At 45.1% G+C, this 20,238-nt stretch overlaps 1 protein-coding gene across 1 annotated transcript in view; it reads left to right on the top strand.

Annotated features, from left to right (window-relative positions):
• ttll7 (tubulin tyrosine ligase-like family, member 7) overlaps window positions 1-20,238 on the top strand; it is a 64,718-nt gene that overhangs the window by 36,617 nt on the left and 7,863 nt on the right. The window contains exons 12-18 of the mRNA XM_071512038.1: window positions 2,270-2,405; window positions 6,222-6,308; window positions 9,681-9,912; window positions 12,450-12,745; window positions 14,576-14,710; window positions 16,857-16,937; window positions 18,468-18,628. Of these exons, the coding sequence (XP_071368139.1) occupies window positions 2,270-2,405; window positions 6,222-6,308; window positions 9,681-9,912; window positions 12,450-12,745; window positions 14,576-14,710; window positions 16,857-16,937; window positions 18,468-18,628 (1,128 nt within the window). The remainder of the gene's footprint in view (window positions 1-2,269; window positions 2,406-6,221; window positions 6,309-9,680; window positions 9,913-12,449; window positions 12,746-14,575; window positions 14,711-16,856; window positions 16,938-18,467; window positions 18,629-20,238) is intronic.

Genomic DNA, 20,238 nt, shown 5'->3' with positions numbered 1-20,238 from the left:
CTTGCTATTAAACTGTTGATCTTTCGCTTTTGAGTCAAGTGATAAGACACGTGTAGCTCGTAGAGGATTCACAGATTTTGGCCCGTTCCCCATCTTATCATTACATTTAGTTTACCCCTCTGTTATGAAGAGACCTTTTCTAAATCTCTCAGAGCGTATCTCAAAAAGAACAAGAAAAGACTCTGGCCCACATGCGTTAAAAGCAAAAAAGTATGGCAGAGTTACAAAATCTTCACAGGAGAGTGCCAGGGGAAGGAACAGCATGATTTCGCAATTTGATTGTTCTGTGCGTAACCACATTTTTGTTTTTGTTTTGGTTCCAGTATTCTGACCTGTGGAGTATGAGACAGTCTCTCAACATTCAGCATTCATCAGTTGAAAATTGATTGTTTTGAAGTGCAGTAACCAAAACATGACGCAAACAACGCTTGAGTAAAGATTTTTTCTTTGTCTTTAAGTTGTTGCTTTACACAGAATTACTTACTTTTGAGCAATTAAACTTTTGTAGCTTTTGTTTTCTTCCCCTGTCTCCTTTGTTCCTTCCCCTGCTGACACTGTTAGTACAACTTTTCAACAATATAGAAATCCTAATAATAATAATAATAAACTTTATTTACTGTATATAGCACTTTTAAAAGCAAATGCTACAAAGTGTTTTACAGCATGAAAGAGGCTAAATGTAAAGTGCAAATGCTGCGATGAGGACGATGGGGATTTTATGGTAGAATTGTGGATTTTTTTAAACAATTGATACCTGTGCTGAAATAGTACACTCAGATGCTGAAGAACTTTCTGCTTCGTCATCATAAATACTGCACATAGCCAAGTTCAGTGATCAGTATCTCCCCACGCTCGCCCAGAGTATACTAGCGGCTTGAAATTTCCTGCTAGTGTAGACATCACATCCAGTTTTCCATCTGGGTGTTTTAAAAAGGGAGGCCTAAACTTGTGTCAGTGCACCTTTAACTCCCTGTTGAATCAAACGGCAATCTATTAACTCCCAAAGTCTGGCTCCAAATATGTCCGCGCAGATGCCAAAGTATTTCCCCCACTCTCTCCATGCTTATTTTGATTAAAAGCGCTGTCATTGTTTTGATTCGATGGCTGCGGCGATGACTCGGAGGGGGGAGTTCGGAGATGTATTAAGAGGATAACCAAGCGGAGGTTTATTCGTTTTCCTAATCCCCTTTGGCCAAAGATAAACACAGAACGCTGTTAGTTTAGTCTTGGGGGCGCAGAACTATGTGGAACGTGTGAACAGGCACATTAGCGAAGGCTGCGACGGACGTGAAAGTAAGTGCACGTCTCGACAAAGGCATGGGAGGGGGGAGGGGGGGAGGAGGTGTGTGTGTGTGTGTGTGTGTGTGTGTGTGTGTGTGTGTGTGTGTGTGTGGGGGTGGGGGGGGGGGGGCATTAATGCATCGCGCCGCCGTGTGAAAAGACTTGCTGAAGTTTGTACGGTAAGAACGAGGGACTGAGGATTTGTTTCCTAACTCAAGGTCTCCATTAATACTTCCTTCTCTCTTTGTCTTTCCTCTTCGCACCCTCCTCCCTCGTTCTTTCTCCCTTGCTCCTGCCACTCACACCTTTCTTTTGTCTCTCCACCACTTCACACCTCTCATCGAAATCCTTATAACTCTCTCCGTCTGCGTCTGTTTCTCCTCCTGCTTGCTCTCTCTCTCCCCCCCCCCCCCCCCTCCATCCACCCCTCTCACCTGCTGTGCCTCGACCTCTCTCTGGCGCCTCACTCCATCCACTCTTCTCTCTCCTCTCTCTCCATCGATCTCCTTCTGCTTCTCTCTCCCCCTCCATTTTTCTTCCTCTGTCCCTGCCTTTCTCCCTCTCCCCACCTCTCCATCTCTGTGTTCCTGTTTTCTCTCTTTTTCCTCTCGTTTTCTTCACCTCTTCGTCTCATTGCCAACCCTCGTGCTCGCACATTCTCTCCCTTTCTCTCATCCATCTCTCTTCTTCTCAACATCTCTTCTTTGCTCTTTCTCCTTTTTTCCCTTTTTTGCCCTTGCAACCTCCTCCTTCCCCATTCTCTTTTTCTCTGCCTCCACTCCTCCTCTCATCTCATATCCCTCCTTTTGCCGATCCCCCTGTTCTCTTTCTTTGTCTCCGCTCCTTCTCCTTCTCCTCTCCTTCCCCCTTCTCTCTGCTTTGATGACCCTCCTTCCTCACGCCTGTTCTCTCCCTCTTTGTCTTCCTCCACTCCTCCATCGCTCCTTCTCTCCCCTTGCCTCTCTCTCTGTGTCTCTGCGGCCTACAGACGTATTTACCCCCCAGACGACAAGCTGCTGTTGGAGAAGTATGAAAGCCTGCTCTCGGCCGCCTTTCAGACCTTCCTCGCCGGGCGGGCCGCCTCACTTCAAAAGGAAATGAATAATCCTCTGAAACGAATGAAGGCACGTACCTCAGTGGCAGACTGTCATGCACACACACACACACACACACACACACACACGGACACGGACTCATACACCATAGAAACCTGAAGACACCCACACACAGACGCACGCAATATGCAGACACTTGTGGACGAGCACATGCCACAGAAACCTGTGTACACACACACACACACACACACACACATACACACACACACGCACACACCTATCTCCTATTTAGATTCTGCCCACAAACAGAAAAGAAGGGTGCACAAATAATGCGGAAAAGCGTGCTGCAGTCCTTCGTATTTGTTAGAATGTCTGACAGAATGTCCTTCCTCCCCTCTCTATCTCTCTCTCTCTCTCTCTCTCTCTCTCTCTCTCTCTCTCTCTCTCTCTCACTGTCATTCTCTCTCTCTTTCTCCACAAGTATTTATCTGGCTGTGAACATGAGGTTTTAAAAGCAAGGCAAATCCCACACAACAATTTAATTTTTGTTTTTTTTCCCACTTAGACTCTCTCTCTTCACTTTCCTTCGCCCTCTTTCTAATTCTTCCTCTGTCTCCTCTCTCTTTCTTTTTCTCTCAGTGAGTTGCAGCTCTGTAGATTTGACTTGTGAGCTGTCTTTGTATTTATATTGAAGAGGCTGTTCAAAGTTGATGAGTTGCCCCACACATTTGAATGCGCTTCGCCATAAGTGAATTTTCCAGTTTGTGACCAAGATATAGGGATACACATTTGAACATATACACATGAATGCACATGCACACACACATGGACACCGCACGCACACACACACACACACACACACACACACACTTTGTGTGGCCATACTTTGAGATATGTGCATGTTTATACGGGGAAGAAGCCATTGTATGCATATAAATGCCAAAGCCTCTCTGGTACCAGGAGGAATGTAGCTTCAGCGAGCTTTGAAGGTAAAGGTATGAAGAGACTTTGAGAAGGAGGGAAGTGGATTTCCATACCACACAGGTTTACAGGAGAGAGGGGAGAGAGGAGAGGATGGAGATGAATGTAGAGTGTTTAAGTAGAGAGCAGAGGAGGATTTGAGAAGGAAATAGTCAGGCATACAATGAAAAAATGGTGAAATGCTGAGAAAAAAATTATCTTTGTTTTCAATTGCATTTTTGTGTCTTGTCACTTTTATTTGTTAAGTACAGTGACAGACTTGTATTGTGAAAAGCACTTTATAAATCAAGATTTGACTTGAGGTGAGTAGGAGAGAGTCACTGAAAAAATGAGCAACTGAAAGAGGCAATTTTCTGTCTCCAAGCCCGGCTAAGTAGTCAGAAAGAACAAATCAACGATACAAAGAGACATGGAGGAAGTCACTGTGGGATATAAAGATACATGGAGGGAAGAAGCGTTGATGAGTAGGAAAGAGACAGATGAAACAAAAAAGCTTAACAGCTTTTTAGATACTGAATAGTAGTGGTGAATACTGAATATGGATATTATTGGCAACAGCACTGACATAAAGGCATATCAAAATATGTCCACTGGGAGGAGATGCAATATACATCTGTTGTAATTTTGTAAAAGCAAACCAACTCAGAACCTCAAACAACAGCCTCATAGCCTCAGTGATGAAGAGCAAAGCAGGAGTGTAGCCCCTCATAGTATGTTTCATTTACAGAGTGGGGCATTAACAGTGAGAGAGCATCATCTAAGCTAGTTGCGACAGACGTTTTAATGTTAGCTACAGGTAACCATGGTGGTAACCAAGGTAACCAAGTGATTGCAGGTAACCAAATGATTGCTAAATAACGGCTCTCACAAACCTATAGAAGTGCATCATTTAATGTAGACTCACTGTGTTGTGAACACCTTTACTTACATGGCAAGAAAAACTCAATTGCTTTCAGTCCATCTGTTATTTTTATATATGTGTCAAGTTCAGTTTCCTCCCTTTCCATAAAAACATGTCAAAACATCCCTGCAATGCGCTTCAGTACAATTTAACAAGGTAATGGCCCTCCAGTGGTTTTTAAACTATGGTGGGAGAGGAAGCTTTCACCTAGTGAAAGGATTTTGAGTTTGCAGACGGTAGTAAAAATGCCTCTAATTTGTAAGTCACTTTTTGAAAACAACGCAAAGTATGCATTTTTTACAGTTTCTTTTTATAATTATCAAGTTAAAATGTAAAATTTTCGTGATAAGCTTCCCAGGATTTGTTAGGGGTAAATATATTTATTTCATCTAAATGAATAGCTGTGCACAACATGTTTGGGCCAGACAGTACTCAGACAAAGGGAGTGAAGTATTGATTTTGTAATGTTTTATCAGTCCATATCATATCGATCAGTGTTTTTTTAATATACTGTATATCTGGGAGGGTTTGCTGGAGAAACCAGCAGCTGCAATCATAGGCCCAAATACTGTAGCAGAGATCTGGTAGACTAGTTTGCAGTAAGTCCACATTAACCAAAAAGTAGAAAAACAAGTAATATTTAATAATATAAAACACAGTACATTTTTAAGAAAACAATATTTGTCTATGTTGCATTGGAGAATACAAGTGATATGAATATTTCTTCCATAATATCCACATAAATCATCTGCACAGATGAGTGCAGCTAACTCCCTAGTGATGTTACTCTCTGTAATGCCTTTTTTGTTTTGCCATTTTACAGTCTGGTGACTATAGAGACAGTTAACATAGCTAATGTCATAACAGGCTAGCAAACATACAAATGTGTGATTTAGATGTGATTTACTATCTTAAAATTAGTGTTTTTTATGGGAATCTACAAGTGTGTATCCTGCTAACTCCATGTGTATCCATAACGGTGGCCATATTTAGGCATGGAGAATGGAAAGAAGAAAAGAGGGAGAGATGGCAGAGAGGGGAAGAGAGAGAGTGGGGCAAATATGAAGCAGGATGTGCCATATGTACCGTACATGATGCTCAGGGTCTATATGAGCTAATGCCCGCCCAACATGCTGTGATGCTAGCTGAGCTGGCTGCTCAGGCCAAGATCAGGGACTCAGATCATGCCAGCACTGTTCTCACACACATGCGCGCACACACACACACACGCGCCTACAAATGCATGCACATATGCACACAGTATGTATATAGTATGCACACAAGAGGCACGCAAGAGCCACAAAAAAGTGTGCGAACCCACACATACACACTTTGGCAGCCATTCATAGTCTTTCACACAAGCAAATATGCTACTGTATGGGGTGTAGTATACACACACGCATGCACACGCACACACTCACCCACACACACACTAACACAGACATAGAGCCAGGGGCACAGTGACCTTTTTGCGGACCCCAGAAAGCAGCCTGATGGCTAATCTGAGAGAAAACAATCACTTTTCATCTGTGTTTGAGCGGCAAGTGGGAGCTTGTTATGCCCCAACCGCAAAGCAGCATTAATCACCTTTGCCTGCATTTCAGCTCTGGCCAAATGGCCAGGGCCCCAGCATATTGGCTATGGCTGTGACGCTGCCTTTTCCAAATTCAGCCTCTATCAGCACTGCCAAGGAGCAATGCATGTTCGGCCAGGGCCTTTTTTCTGGCCCCCGGACATGGCACAGACGGCTCGGCCGCTGTGAAGTCAAACTTTTTCATGCTCTTTATTTTTTTAATCAATGAAGTTTCTTATTTCTTCTCATGCCTCATTTTTACTTCATAGTTATGAGAGATGTGAAAAATTGAAGTTGTAATTGTTCCTTGTTTATATGTCATCAAAATGTGACTATCCTCTTGCTCTTTGCTGATGATATACATTCCTTATGGATCCAAAATGGACACCTTTGGCAGTTTCTCATCTCCTCTGCGTTTTCCCTGTTGCAGGAGGAGGACATCTTGGATCTGTTGGAGCAGTGCGAACTGGACGACGAGAAGCTGATGGGCAAATCCTCCAGGCAACGAGGCCCCAAGGTGGGTGAGAGAGAGAGAGAGTGGGAGAGACAGGGAGAGCGAGAGAGAGAGAGAGGAGGGAGAAAGGGGGCCAAATGCCTCAAGGGAACTAAGAGAAAGCGTAAGAAAGAGTGTCAGAAGGAGAGAAAGAGGGAGAGGGAGGGGGAGGGCAGGTAGATGCCTGGAGCTAACGCCCAGAGAAAGCACATAGGACGTGATTCAGAAAAATAAAGAGGGGGGGTGCGGTATAGGGGAGAAAGAAAAGAATCAGAAAGAGGCCCAAAGAAAAGACCCAACTCCCTTAGGGGACAGCTGTCAGGCTGTCTCTCTCCTTCTCTCTGTGCTATCTCTCTCTCTGTCTATCTCTCTATCTCTCTTTCTCTCTCTGTCTTTCTCTTTCTCCTTCTCTCTCTCTCTCTCCCAGTCTGTCACATACACCTATACGCCCCCTCAATTTCCCACGACAGCGCATTACTCCCTCCATCACCTTGCTTCACTCCCCCCCCTTCCACCTCTCCATCCCTTCCTCTCTGTCTGCACATCTACATCCATCCCTCACTCGAGGGCTAAATTGGCTGGAACACTCAAAGAGTGTGTTAGGGACTCGACAGGGCAGTTCAGCGCTGCATTAGAGAGGCCTTAGCCGGAATGAGAACTCGTTCAGACACAATCACTGTTGTCCAAATTAATTTGGGCCCCGTCAGTTTCGACGTTGCCGAGTGTGTGGAGAGAGACAGAGGGAGAGAGAGCAGGGGGAAAGAGAGAGCTCTGACGGATAGATTCACTCCTTGGGGTGTAGTACTCACGAGCCATCTGGTGAAAGTGAACCAACGAGTGTACGAGAGCGAGAAGAGAGGAGTGAAGCAAAGCGATTAGAGGGAGGATTTTTGAAGGAAGGGGCGCTAAGGTTTGTTATCGCTGAGCAAATGTTCAGAGGGAGAGAGAGCGAGAGAGGAAGGAAGGAAGGAAGTGAAGTGGTGAAAGTGTGCCACAGAGGGAGAGCAAGCAAGCGCCTTCTGGGTTTCTCTCCCTCTTATTCAGTCGTTCTCTTTATCCTCTCTCTTTTTAACTCCTCCCTCTCCAATTATGATATGCGCCCTTATCGCGTTTGTTTCTTGTGGTCTCTCCCCCTCTCTCCTCCCATTTCCCTCTGTCTCCTCAATTCACCCCGTTGCCTGCTTTTCCTCCGTCACTCTTCACTTGACTCGTCTTTCCCTCCCTTCGCTCTCTGCCTATCTTTCTCTCTCCAGTTCTTTCCCTTCACATGTATCAGAAGTTTCTCTCTCTCTTCCGTTCTTTCTCTCTCTCTCCTCGTCTGTTCAATGTCTCTCCCTGAGCCTCTCTCTCCCCATCTATGCAATGTCTCCTTCTCTCTCTTCAGCCATGCTCAAAGTCTCTCTCTCTCTCTCTCTGTCTTCTGTTTCTCTTCATCTATTCAATACCTCTTCTCTTTCTGTCTCTTCTCCCATATATCCAGCATCTCTGTCTTCTCCTTTTTTTTTCTCTCCTCCCATCTATCCGATGTCGCCCTTCTTCTCTTTCTTTCTCCCCTCTCATATATTTAATCTCTGTCTCTCTATCCTCCTCCATCACTCATCCTCACCGCTCCCCGGCGGTGACAGTGTAAGCCCTGTGTGATCACTTCCTGCCCATTAATTTGGGTCGGCCCGACAGCGCTGCCCGAGCAAACCGTTGAATAACAGATGTGTGAATGCCTTATTAATGCTAACAATGTGTCCCCTTCCAGGATGTGAAATAGACATTCAATTTAATCAACTTTTTCTTTGTTCAAAAAAAAAAAAAAAAAAAGTTTGGTTAATTTAAGTACATGTTTATGTATTTGTTTGATTAAAATGTCCTTACAGATGGTTTATTTACCTTTAATACAGTTAAGCCACAACCCGCTTCTTTTGTGTAAAATAGTACGTGTAAAAATGAAAAATTTATTGCTATGGACATTCTTTATTGATACGACCAGAGTTTCTGACCCTAAGCATTGCAGGTGAAATATGAAAAAGCACACAGAGACAAACTCTCTCCTTTCAGTATTCTGAATACTGACTGATGTCAGTCTGCTGGCAATTTCACCCTGTTCTAATCAGTGGGAAAACAATGGCAGATTTGTTTCTCAAGGACCCAAGTAGGGCTGCAACTAATGATTATTTTCATTGTCAATTAATCTGTCAATTATTTTCTCGATTAATCGATTAGTTGTTTGGTCTATAAAATGTCAGAAAATGGTGAAAAATGTCGATCAGTGTTTCCCAAAGCCCAAGATGATGTCCTCAAATGTCTTGTTTTGTCCACAACCCAAAGATATTCAGTTTACTGTCATAGAGGAGTAAAGAAACCAGAAAATATTCACATTTAAGAAGCTGGAATCAGAGAATTTTGACTTATTTTTCTTTAAAAATTACTCAAACGATTAATCGATTATCAAAATCGTTGGCAATTAATTTAATAGTTGACAACTAATCGATTAATCGATTAATCGTTGCAGCTCTAGACCCAAGGAGGGAACAGTGTAGGAGTCAGCATTGTGAAAGTGGAAGTTAAAGTCCACATTCAGTCTGTTCTTATACGTATTTGACAATTTCTATCATTTATAGAGGTTTTCAAATATGAACACCTCATGAGAAATTGTTTTTCTTTTAAGTCAGCCTTCACATAACCAAGCAGGTCCATTTTGTTCAAGTTATTCAAGTCAGTCATGTTCTTGTTTACAATGCCCGCCAGGCCTGTTAAAGAATGCATGTGTGTATGTGTATGTATGCACACGTTCTTTCACAGTGGACCAGCCTTGTCACCTCTAGGTCTCCCAGTGACAGATGGTAATGGTCTGAGGGTGAAGAGAGGCTGAGGGGGGGGCTGACATCATCTCACTGTCTTCTTATGTGTGTGTGTGTGTGTGTGTGTGTTATTGTACTTCTATCCTTGTGAGAACTAGTTTGAGCTTTAGACCTTCGGAGGGAGGACATTTTTGCAAAATGAGGTCATTTTGGAGGGTCTTCACTTCTTCAAGGGGCTAGTTTAGGGTTTAAGGTTAAGGTTAGAATTAGGATTAGGTTTAGGAGAGGGTAAGGGTTAAGATTAGGAATGTAGTGGTGAGGGGTAAGGTTAGGGTTAGGGAACGAATGTAGTGAATAGAAGGTCCTCATAAGGATAGAAGTCCAAGGATGTGTGTGTGTGTATGCGTGTGTGTTTTCATGTCTCTCTCCCCCATGAATGCGTTTGTCTCATATGACTTGTGTTTGTGCATGTAACTCTGCCTCCTGTGTGTATTTCTACATTCTAGTCTCATGTATATGTATGTGTGTGTCTTATGTATGATGTGTGTGTTTATATGTGTCTTATGCATATGTATGTGTGTGTGTGTGTGTGTGTCCCTGCCAGCCCCTGTCATCCATGCCGGAGAGCGGTCAGACACCGAGGCGGCAGCGACCGGACTACCTGGCCGACTTCACCAGCGGCAGCAGCGCCGATAACTCCTGCTCCTCCTCAGACGAAGAGGAGGAGGACAGGAGGAGAGCGGGGGGAGGAGGAGGAGGAGGAGGAGAGAAGAGGGAGAAGAAAGTTTCCTACGACTTGGGGGACAGCAAGGAGAAGAGCTCGGCCGAGCGCTCGGGTAAAGAGGCAGGATGTGTAAAAGTGTCCAGGAATGTCTTTATGAGGAAGCCGAGGGTGTGGGGATTTGACAGAAAGCTTTTTTCCATGACCCTCTCTCTCTCTCTTTTCCTTGACTGAGTTACTTCAGTCTTTCTTTGTTTCTTTTGTTTACTTTCTTGCCTACTTTCTTTCTTGCTTGCTTTCTTTTTTTACTTTCTTTTTTGCTTATTTGCTTTCTCCTCACTTTCTCTCTCGTTCTATTTTCCTCTTGCTCTTCTCTCTCTTGCTCTCTCTCTTTCTAGGCTGCAGCCTTCCATATGATTACAGGGGTTGACTTAATTGCTAAGACAAACCTTTGTTTCACATCTGCAAATGTACACACACCTATGCACACGTATACGCATTTTTAAGATTATTGTTTTGGTATTTCCACATTTTATTGGACTGCAGTAGAGAGGAACAAGAAAGACAACAGAGAGAGAGATAGACAGAGAGAGACAGAGAGAGACAGAGAGAGAGATGAAGTGGGAGGGAAGTGTATAACAATACAGTTTGGGAATTGGACACAATCCCATGATGCTGTGAGCACATGGCACACACCCCAGGTACGCCATGAGCACCACCCACACATCCACATTTTGAAACAAGTATTCATAGTTATGCAGCACACACACTTTTTCAAATACAAATGCTGAGAGTTTTACTTCGATCAGTACCTGCAGTAACTCTCCCGCCCCCCCCCCCCCCACCCACACACACACACACACACACACACACACACACACACACACACACACACTCTTAAGAAGGAGTGCAGGGTAGGTTGTGGTGGCATGGTAGGGGCTACATCACAGATGTTAATCGGCCCGCAAGTATTTACGTGCCTAATTAATGTGGTAAAATGGGACCAAATCCATGGATTTTAATTAAAGTCTATGCAAGATGATCATAGACTGTGACTCAAGGGGTGTGGCTCTTTTGTTGCTCAGTTCCTAAGTAAAGGAGCGCTATAGTGGCACAGCTGCGGACACACACACACACACACACACACACACACACAAATGTCTTGGTCTTGATCGTCTGATGACGACTCACGGTCAAGCGCCGGAAAGCACTCGAGGAAAAGAAAAGGGTCCTGAAAAGTGCAATTTTGGAGAACGGAGAAGAAGAGGGAAGAGAGTAGAGATAGAGAGAAAAGGGAAAAGGGAAACAGATTGAAAGCAAGAGGGAAAAAGAAAAGAGCCCTTTCGTGGTTTACCTTGAAAGCTCCTTGAGTAAAGCTTCCTGAAATATTCCGTGTTTCATACCGAGAGTGATAAGTCTCAAGTATTCTTCCGTGTTCGCAGAAGTCGCAGGCGTCGACTCACATTGAGCTCTGTGAAGTGAGAGGGCGCCTTTCACAGCGGACGCAGCGCCGACCTTGGAGCCGGAAAGAACGCGTTCACGCGTCGCATTGTGGCGCGGCGGCTTTTCCTGCTCAAAAGAGACGACACTTGCATGAGCTTTTTCCATTTGCCACAAAATGAGGGACAAAGCCATTAGGCCCAACTTTTGGACTCTCTATCTGTGTGTGTGTGTGTGTGTGTGTGTGTGCATGAGTGCACGAGAGACAGCAGCACTGCCAAGGCCTACTCCGTACCAAGCCACCAGGGGGCTGCTAGTACTAAGCCCCATAATGCGCTCATTTGGCAACTGCCAAACCTCGGAAGGTTCGGCACTGGGACAGCCACACACACACGCACACACACACACACACACGCACACACACACACACACACTCACTCTCTCTCTCTCTCACACACGCACACACACACACACACACACACACATACAGGAACATATAAACACTTGTGTATTCAAGTGTGTGCACTCAAACAAGTACACACTTGATTTCGGACATGCACTCCGCACACATGAACACACACACACACACACACACACTAATGCACTGGCTGGTGGACAAACTGGAGGAGGTTCAAGGGTGATGGAGAGTTTCATTGTGGGTTTTCAACCACACTTTCCATGTGTTTGTGTGTGTGTGTGTCTGTGTGAGTGTGTGTGGGTGTGTGTAGGTGTGTGTGAGAGAGAGAGCAACCGGCTGGAGGGTCTGTGCTCTTTAATCCATCCCACAAAGAGAGCAGCCAGGCCGGACTACTGAAACACATGCTGCAGTCGTTAATAACACACACACGCACGCACGCACACGTACACACACACACACACACACACACTGGGCCACTAGGCCACTGTGCCAGAGTGCGGCTATGGGAGTTTTAATGCCGCACTTCATTTCCAAAGCCACCCGCCAATGGATGGAAAGCAGAGAGGAGAGCTTGACAGTGATTGGGAGAAGAAGACGGGATCGGGGACAAGGCAAAAAAAGAGAGAGAGAAGAAAAGAAATCGAAAAACTGACAGCAAGAGAGGGAGCAGAGGCAAAAAAAAAAACATGAAGACTTCTCATTGGCTGGGCTTTATGTAGGTCACCACTTCAAATCTTTAATCGTTCTTCCCCCCTTTCCCTCCCCCCTCTCTCTCTCTCTCTCTCCCTCCGCAGGTCGCGTGCACTGGAAACCTCCAGTCAAGCCGCTCAAACCGAGCCCCGCCCCCTCCGCGTCCCCCACGCTCTCTGGCCCAATCAGACGCTCCATCTCCTGCCCGCGCTCCATCGCCTCCCTGTCGTCGCCCAGCGAGGCACGGGCGCCGTCGGCCAAGCCCTCGCCCACCGTTCCCCTGGCCACGCCCCTGGTTAGGCCGAGCTCCGCCTCGCTGCGCTCCCATTCGCTGAGCCGCAGTGGCTCCGCCCACCGTGTGCCTCACAGCAACAGCCTGGGGACCATCCACTCTAACATGGTGAGATACGCACACACACACACACACACACACACACACACACTGGGGTTTACCTCATCACAACAATTCAGAGTGTGTCAGAAAAGTTGTCACTCGCAGGAAAAGTACACTAATTTGATTGTCAAATTAGCCTCAAGTTCCTGGCTGTGTATTGTGCAGTGTGTCAATCCCCGCTGATCTACTACTCCAAGCAGGTTAAAGTAAACGTCAAGAATGATTTCCAAATTCCACTTGACCCAACTCTGACACACAAATTTACTTGCTCTGCCAACATACTTCCACTTTACTTATCTTTCTCTTTTCCGCGTGCTTTTCTCCTCCTTTGGAATATACAGTACCAAGGGCCACTGGAACCTTTTAAGCGGCTCCTTCAGCACTGTATGGGCCTACTGTAGCCCGTGACAATGCTCTCCTATTATGTCGCCATCTGTTGCTTTCCGCCTGCCTCCTCCATTCACTTTTCCTCCTTTACAAGCTGAAGAACGTACGCTGGTAACCTTTGGATAAAGTGGAATGAAATGAAATGGAACGGAATACTTTATAACATCGAGAATTGAATTCAGTGGAAAACGTTTCAACTGACAAAGGCCATAGAGTGCACATGATTGTATGCTTGTACCCTCATACACACACACACACACACACACTGCCAAAAGCATTTTTTCCTGACCTTTACTGCCTCAACAAGACCTGCTTGCACACTTTTTTTGTCACATGTTTTGTCTTTAACAGACATGTGGCGATCAGTACGCCCAGCAAATCTCAGCAAATACGGATATAATTTCACCAGTGAGCGCATCACTACTGTGGTTAATCTGCCGAATAAGAAAACATTGCCGTTGCAAGTCTTTTGCTTGTTTTGCTTGTAAATTAGGCATAAACATTAAAAAAACAGCATGTGTTCTGACAGTTGGGTGACATATTTGTGTGAAGCCACAAATACACACACACAAATGCCCCCGATAATTAGAAGTACCCTTTTTTTGCATTTCACCTTGTTCAAATTTTTTTTGTTGACAAATAGTCGCGTGAATACGACTACTGTCCCCCGTGGGCCTCCGTAGTTGATTCATGGGAGCCTCCCCCCCGAAAAGAAACAAAATGCCCCTAAAAATCAGATTGAGGGGGCAAAAACTGCCCTCTGAAAAGAAAGTTAATTTCTTAGCCTACATTATTCATGTAATGCCCTTTTGCCAGTGGAAAATACCACTGTTTTTTCTTTTTTTTTTTTTTTACTTTTGAGCTCATATCCTTTATTGCACTTCTAATGTAATTTATCTGCAGGTAATTTCTCATTGCATTATTTTTAATCTTTATGTTTCTTCAGTGGAGTCTTGGTGAGGAAAGCAGCATCAAGACATACATAAAAGTTACAGGCCAGTGACATACAATAAAGTCCATTGAATTCAGATATTCTGAAAGGGGCCATATGGGACGGGTTTGCCATATAGGCCACAAAGTTAATGCAGTCGCAAGAAAGTAAGCAATTAAGTCAATTTAGTATACTTGTATGTATTTGAAAAGACATTGCCTGCTTTGTCCTGATGTTCAAAACTACCCCTCTGGCTTCCATGCAGGTTTTAAATAAATGCAAAAAAAAATAAAAAAATGATTTGCCTCCTCCATTTCTCCCATGTCTGTTCATAACATGCTGTATGCATTGAACAACAGCCTCGTCAGATCTGATGTGGTGGTGAAATGATACAGTAGTGTTGAGTGGAACTTTTCTTTTACCTGTGTACCGGATGGGTTTGACCTGTGTTCCTCGACATGTGTGTTTGTTTGTGTGGTTGTGTGTGTGTTTGTGTTTGTGTGTGTGTGTGTTCATAGGGCGATCCGTTGCTAAACCTGAGGAGTAAGGAGCAGGAGGCGGAGCTGGTGCGACAGAGCCTGGCTGCGCTCACCGCCATGAGGATCCGGTTCCCTGGCAAAACCGAGGAGGAGGCTGAGGCCGTGCTGGATGAGGTGGGCGCACTATTTGTGTGTGTGAGTGTGTGTATGTGGGTGTGTGTGTGTGTGTGCGCATTACTTCATATACGGATCCTATGTGCGTTTGTGTGTGTGTAGAGAAAGCAACGGGCAGAATCAACGAGGCAGAAAGAAAATAAGAACGAAACAGAGAGGAATAAAGTAAGAAAAAGGCAGACAGACCCAGAGAAACAAAGCAAGAGAAAGCGTGTGTGTGTGTGTGTGTGTGTGTGTGTGTGTGTGAATGTGTTGAACAGCCGACTGGTCCTGCTGTATTCCCTGAGCCCCCGCTGCGGCCAGGTGCGGTCACTCTGCGGTCACTCTGCAGCCTAACTAAAAGTGACCTCGTCGTCTCCCTCCACAATAGCCGGCCCGCTTTGGCTCGGCTCCCATTGTCTTTCAGTCGACCCCGGTGACAAGCCGTCGGTCAGGCTGCAGCCCCGCGCTATTCCCCACCGCTCCATTGTATTAATCAGTGCCTCCTTCCTCTCTGGGTCTGCTGAGCTATATATTTGTGTGTATGGCTTCTCTCTGTGTGCTTACGTTCGGTGTGTGTATGTGTGTGTGTGTGTGTGTAGTCTGGGTGTGTCGGGGTCGCGCAAGACAATTACCACCACACCTGTAGTGTTAACGAACCCTAATGAGAGCGCCATGGAAACGCAGATGAGCGGCTGCACCTGTAGCGCTCGTTCTTTGCCTCGGGAGACGGGGGAGTGTTCACCTGGCACTTTGGCATTTTGTGTTTGCCGTGATTTAAAGTTGAAGGCTAATTGGGCTAATGACGTGTTTGTGTCAGAGTAATTGCCAGCTTTATTTTTCACTCAAAACCTGCATATTTTTTCTGGCACGGTTGGAACTGCTGAAAGTTGAAATGTATGGAGTGCTTTTGTTGTGCTTTAATTGAGGGTAATTTGTGTATGTATGTATGACAAAAACGTGACAAATGAGCATGCGGAGCACCAGTCTAGGTACGAACGGTTCTTGTCGAGAGATAATACCAAAGAAGTAACTTCATCGAAGGAAAATAGAACTGTTTACCGTGCACCTTAGCCCTCTATCTGCGAAATCCTTGTGGATTTTGTGTGTGTGTGTGTGTGTGTGTGTACACGTAAAGTTTACTCTACAGCTTCCCAATGGGAGCAGTGTTTGCTGGGGATCTAGCATGCTGCGTGAGAGGTTTATGTGCACCAGTGGGGAGATGTAGCCTAAGTCAACACGGCAACAATAACAGTGCCTGTAGGTACACAGTGATGTTGGCACTAGGAGCAAGCACATGGGAATATCCACCACAGGATCTGAACATAACGAAACATGCCCCGAGGATTTTTGATGCGCACCCTCAAAACATACTGTAAGTTTCTGCTAAAGTAACAAAGATCACCACTCGATTTCACCATTATCCCGCAGTTCTGCTGCATTTAAATTCGCCTCCTCTGCAAAGATACGGCACAAAGTGTGAAAGAAGGTGCGCCGGGTGAGTTCATGGTTTTGGGTATGAGCGCTACAGTAGCTCTTTGTTTTCTTCTTCCTCTCTTTCTCTTTTTCTGAAACATCCATTCAGTTTTAAAATACTGGAAGAAAAGCAACCACTTCAAGTCAAATTATGCCCCAGTGTAACCTCTGGCAAGGCAGTGACAGGTCGCTATAGAGTAGCGTGACGTATACGGGGAACCTCTATAGAGTACCTCTCACGATAAAAAGGTCTATTCGCTTTCCCCCTTTGCCGTCTCTGCAGCACCACCCGTTGATTTTATTGTTGATTTTTTTTTTCTCACTGGCAGCAATTGAATCACACAACACGATGCCTGCCAATTAGAATACTGTAGTAACTATACAACCCCAGTTTCCATTGGACGATTGCTGGAAAACAAAGATGAAATGGAGGAAAAAGAGAAAGAGGGAGAAAGAGAGAGAGAGAGAGAGAGAGAGACATGCGCGAATCGGAGGGGGATGAAATTGTTGGGAATTGCAACGTTCTTTTTTTAGTTTGAAATGATTCCTTTGAAATGCTTCTTAATCTTTCGCTTGCTTGTAACTCTTCTTAAGGAATACAAGCACATGTCCCATTTGGTGAATTGTAAATTTGGTGCATGCTCAAAACGATTTTTTTTCCACTTTTTTCACTCTGGCTTTTCTTCCTCAGATCCTCGACAACTGGAAATACCATAAACCAAAGGTGGCCTCCTATTGGCTGGTGAAGTTGGACTCTACCAAGCAACGGAAGGTGAGTCTTACTTATTAATGCCTTTCTAATTAACAGCAGTGAGGTACTGAGACATTGTAGCCACGCAATTTTTTAAAATTTTTGCATATGTCAATTTGGACAGCCTTAAAAATGGGCTGAATTCCACTTCAAATATATAATCCGCCTGCCTCTACCCTCGCCGGCCCCCTTCACAGAATAGACGATGCAAACATTGGTGAATGTGACAAAATGTCACTGCTCCTATCTAATCCTTTGAACTATTTTGAACAAGTTTTAAAATGCAAAAATAATCCAAAAATCAAACGTTACAGCAAATACAACTAAAAGAAGCATGAAAATCATTACTATGTCAGACGGAGTGAGAGATACAGACACCAAATAGGATGTAAACAAAACCGAAAAGGGGAGCAGACGTGAAATGGCATCCAGTAGGCGTGTCAGTAATGATGTGATCTCTCAGCCGTTCCTTTCTGCACGACTGTGCTCAGCTATGTTGTGGGCTGTGGCGGTGCGAGCTGATGTTTTATTTGGAGTGGGGCAGCCTAATGAGCAGCAGGCAGAGGTCAGGAATGTAGCGCCCAACGCTCTGCCATCTCATTACCATACCAAAAAATATGTGTGTGTGTGTTTACTCAACTACCAGTGTGTCTGCGTGTGTGTGTGTGTGTATGTGTGTCACACTTGCCTGTTACAACTCATATCACTGTAGAGAAATCTTGCCTCTTCGTATCACAAATGCGCACACACAACGCGCATACACATACACACACACACAGTCTGACAGACACGTCAGTAATGAGGAGCGAGGAATCAAAGGCAGAAGAGCCACGGCACTCTGAGCAGGGAGTGAGGTGGGGAGGGGATGGGGAAACGAAAAAGGGGAAGATGGAAGATGGAAGGCTGGCGCAGGGGTCCTCAGACCGCCCGGGAACTTCTGACACCCTCTCTGACAGACTGACGTCGGCGTGGCAATTAGTCCTCTGCTCTGGCTCTCCACTGTCGGCCCTAACACTTCCTGTCCTGCCTCTAACACAGCCTCCATCCCCCCCCCCCCCCCAGCCCCCCCTACACACACACACACACACACACAAAGCAGACATAAACACTCATCATCAGCGCACGTAATGCATGAGGTGGGAGCAAATGATTGTGTTTTGTGCATACCGTGTTCCAATGAAAAAAGTGTTTGTGTGTGCGTGTATGTGCATATATCTATGTGTTTGTGTGTGTGTGTGCACCTGTGTATGCATAGCTCATAAACGCATGCTTGCCCTCTCCTCTGTTCCTGAGCGAATGCATTAGCCTCCATGGCTGCTAACCTCAAGATATAAAAGCTAGGTAATAAAATGGGAGAAATCTTCCAGTTGGAACAAATTCCACCTCACGCATATTCATTTAAAAATGCAGTCGCCTTGGTCTCGCAGCATTGCACTCATTCTGACAGGCATGATTTGAACCTTTGGTGTGCTCTCTCCCCCTCTCTCTCTCTCTCTCTCTCTCTTTCTTTCTTTCTTTCTCTCTCTTCCATTCTCTTTCTCTGTTGTTCAGGTGTTGGACATCGTACGTACCAACGTGCGCTCGGCGCTGCAGCGGATCTGGAGGGAGCCGGACGTGGAGACCCTGCACCTCTACCGCCTCTTCAACCGCGTCTTCAACCGGCTGCTGTGGAGCCACGGACAGGGCCTGTGGAACTGCTTCTCCAACACCGGGTAGGCCAGCCAGCCTGGGCAGGGCGGTGGACAGGGGCTGGGAGGCAGGTGGTGGACAGGGGCTGGGCTGTGGATGGAAATATACCTGCTGTCATTTCAAATTGCATTTTTTTAAAATGTATTTTTAAATGAGTTTCATGCATAGACTGTAAAAAAAGATGGACGTAGTGAGTGTGACGTCACCCATTGGCTTCTGAAGGGCTGTTTTGAAGCTTGGAGATTGTGTTTACGGTCGCCACCGTGACATTTTTTGGAGCCAGAGCAGCCAAAGCGAGGCCGAGGGTGGAATTCGGGTTTGCCACAGAGCCACAGCGCCGCTTAGTATTGGCCCGTAATAGGCGACCTGTCAATCACTAGGAAGTCAACCCAGTTTTATATCCGTTATATCCCGTTAATGACACAATTATTTTGAAAATGACCATAGGGGCACACATTAGAAGAAGCGAAAATAGCCACTGAGAGGATAACCTCTTGTCGAAAAAATGTATTGACTTTATATTTTTGTCGAGAAGTTGGGTTGTGGTCCCATTGACTTGCAGTTGGGCCGGGTTTGGTGTCTTTTTGGAGCCAGCACCTAGCGGACGTTAGAGGAATTGCTGCTGCCACCACTTCCGTATTTCATGCTTCAAAATTCAGTCATGAAATGTGTACCTATTCAACACCATCTAAATCATCAGTAAAGTAGTGAAATCATCACAATCAGCAGAATTGGCGACAGATAAACAGTAAACAGTAAATAACAACCTTAATACTAATTATACTGTACAAGTTTCCTGATGACAACCTGATGAAACCTTAAGTAATAATCTAGCCAAAGCAAGAACTAGAGACAGCTTTTCAACAAAAAATGACATTAAAACATTGACAATTGCACCATATATCATGGAGTCATTGAGAAGTGGAATTTGATTAGCAAAATGTATAAGAAGTCTGATTAAATTGACATGTTCATGGCAGCTGAAAGAAGTCTTTCTTCAGAATCAACACAAACACGTGTGATCACACCCAGCCCAATTTCCACTCGGTGCCTTCCATAACACCAATCTTTCTTTCGTCTTCACAACAAGAAGTTCACGCACCACGCAATCTTCCCATATCCCCACGCCCAGCATTTGTCGCTATACGTGTTTGAGTGACAGTGGGGGCATTTAGCCTTTATTATATACGGCTGGGGAAGCGACGGCAGCAGGCAGACAGAGGCAGACCGACCAGACCGACCAGACCCCGCTGCACTCATCTTTTCTAAAAGCTCTCGGGGATGAAAGCAACATGGTTCTCTGTTGAGGAGACAGGGTGCAAAATAAGGCCACAGATCTTGGCTGTTGATCAGATGAGAGGGAAAAAAAAAAAGGGAAAGGGGAGGGATGGAAGGAGGAAAAAGGCGATAGAAGGCCTCCTACTACCCTTACTTTGGTTTGTTATCTGACACTTTGAAGTTTTCTTGTGGTTCCTTTTTTTAGTTTTTTTTTTTTTCTTCTTTTTTGAAGTGTCAGAAAGTGGCTTTCCACAAGATGAGTCATTCCACTTGATTGTGTCCCTATAGAACCTTATGAACAGCGTACATGCCCCACACACACACATACACACACACACACAAAATATTCAAATGC

The sequence above is a fragment of the Centroberyx affinis genome, unplaced genomic scaffold (assembly GCF_046629955.1).
Source record: "Centroberyx affinis isolate AG114_WGS23_722 - 3 ecotype Tasmania unplaced genomic scaffold, CSIRO-AGI_Caff_v1 ptg006031l_1, whole genome shotgun sequence".
Taxonomy (NCBI): domain Eukaryota; kingdom Metazoa; phylum Chordata; class Actinopteri; order Beryciformes; family Berycidae; genus Centroberyx; species Centroberyx affinis.
The sequence above is the reverse complement of the archived record's forward strand: the minus strand, read 5'-3'. Positions and strand labels throughout refer to the sequence as shown.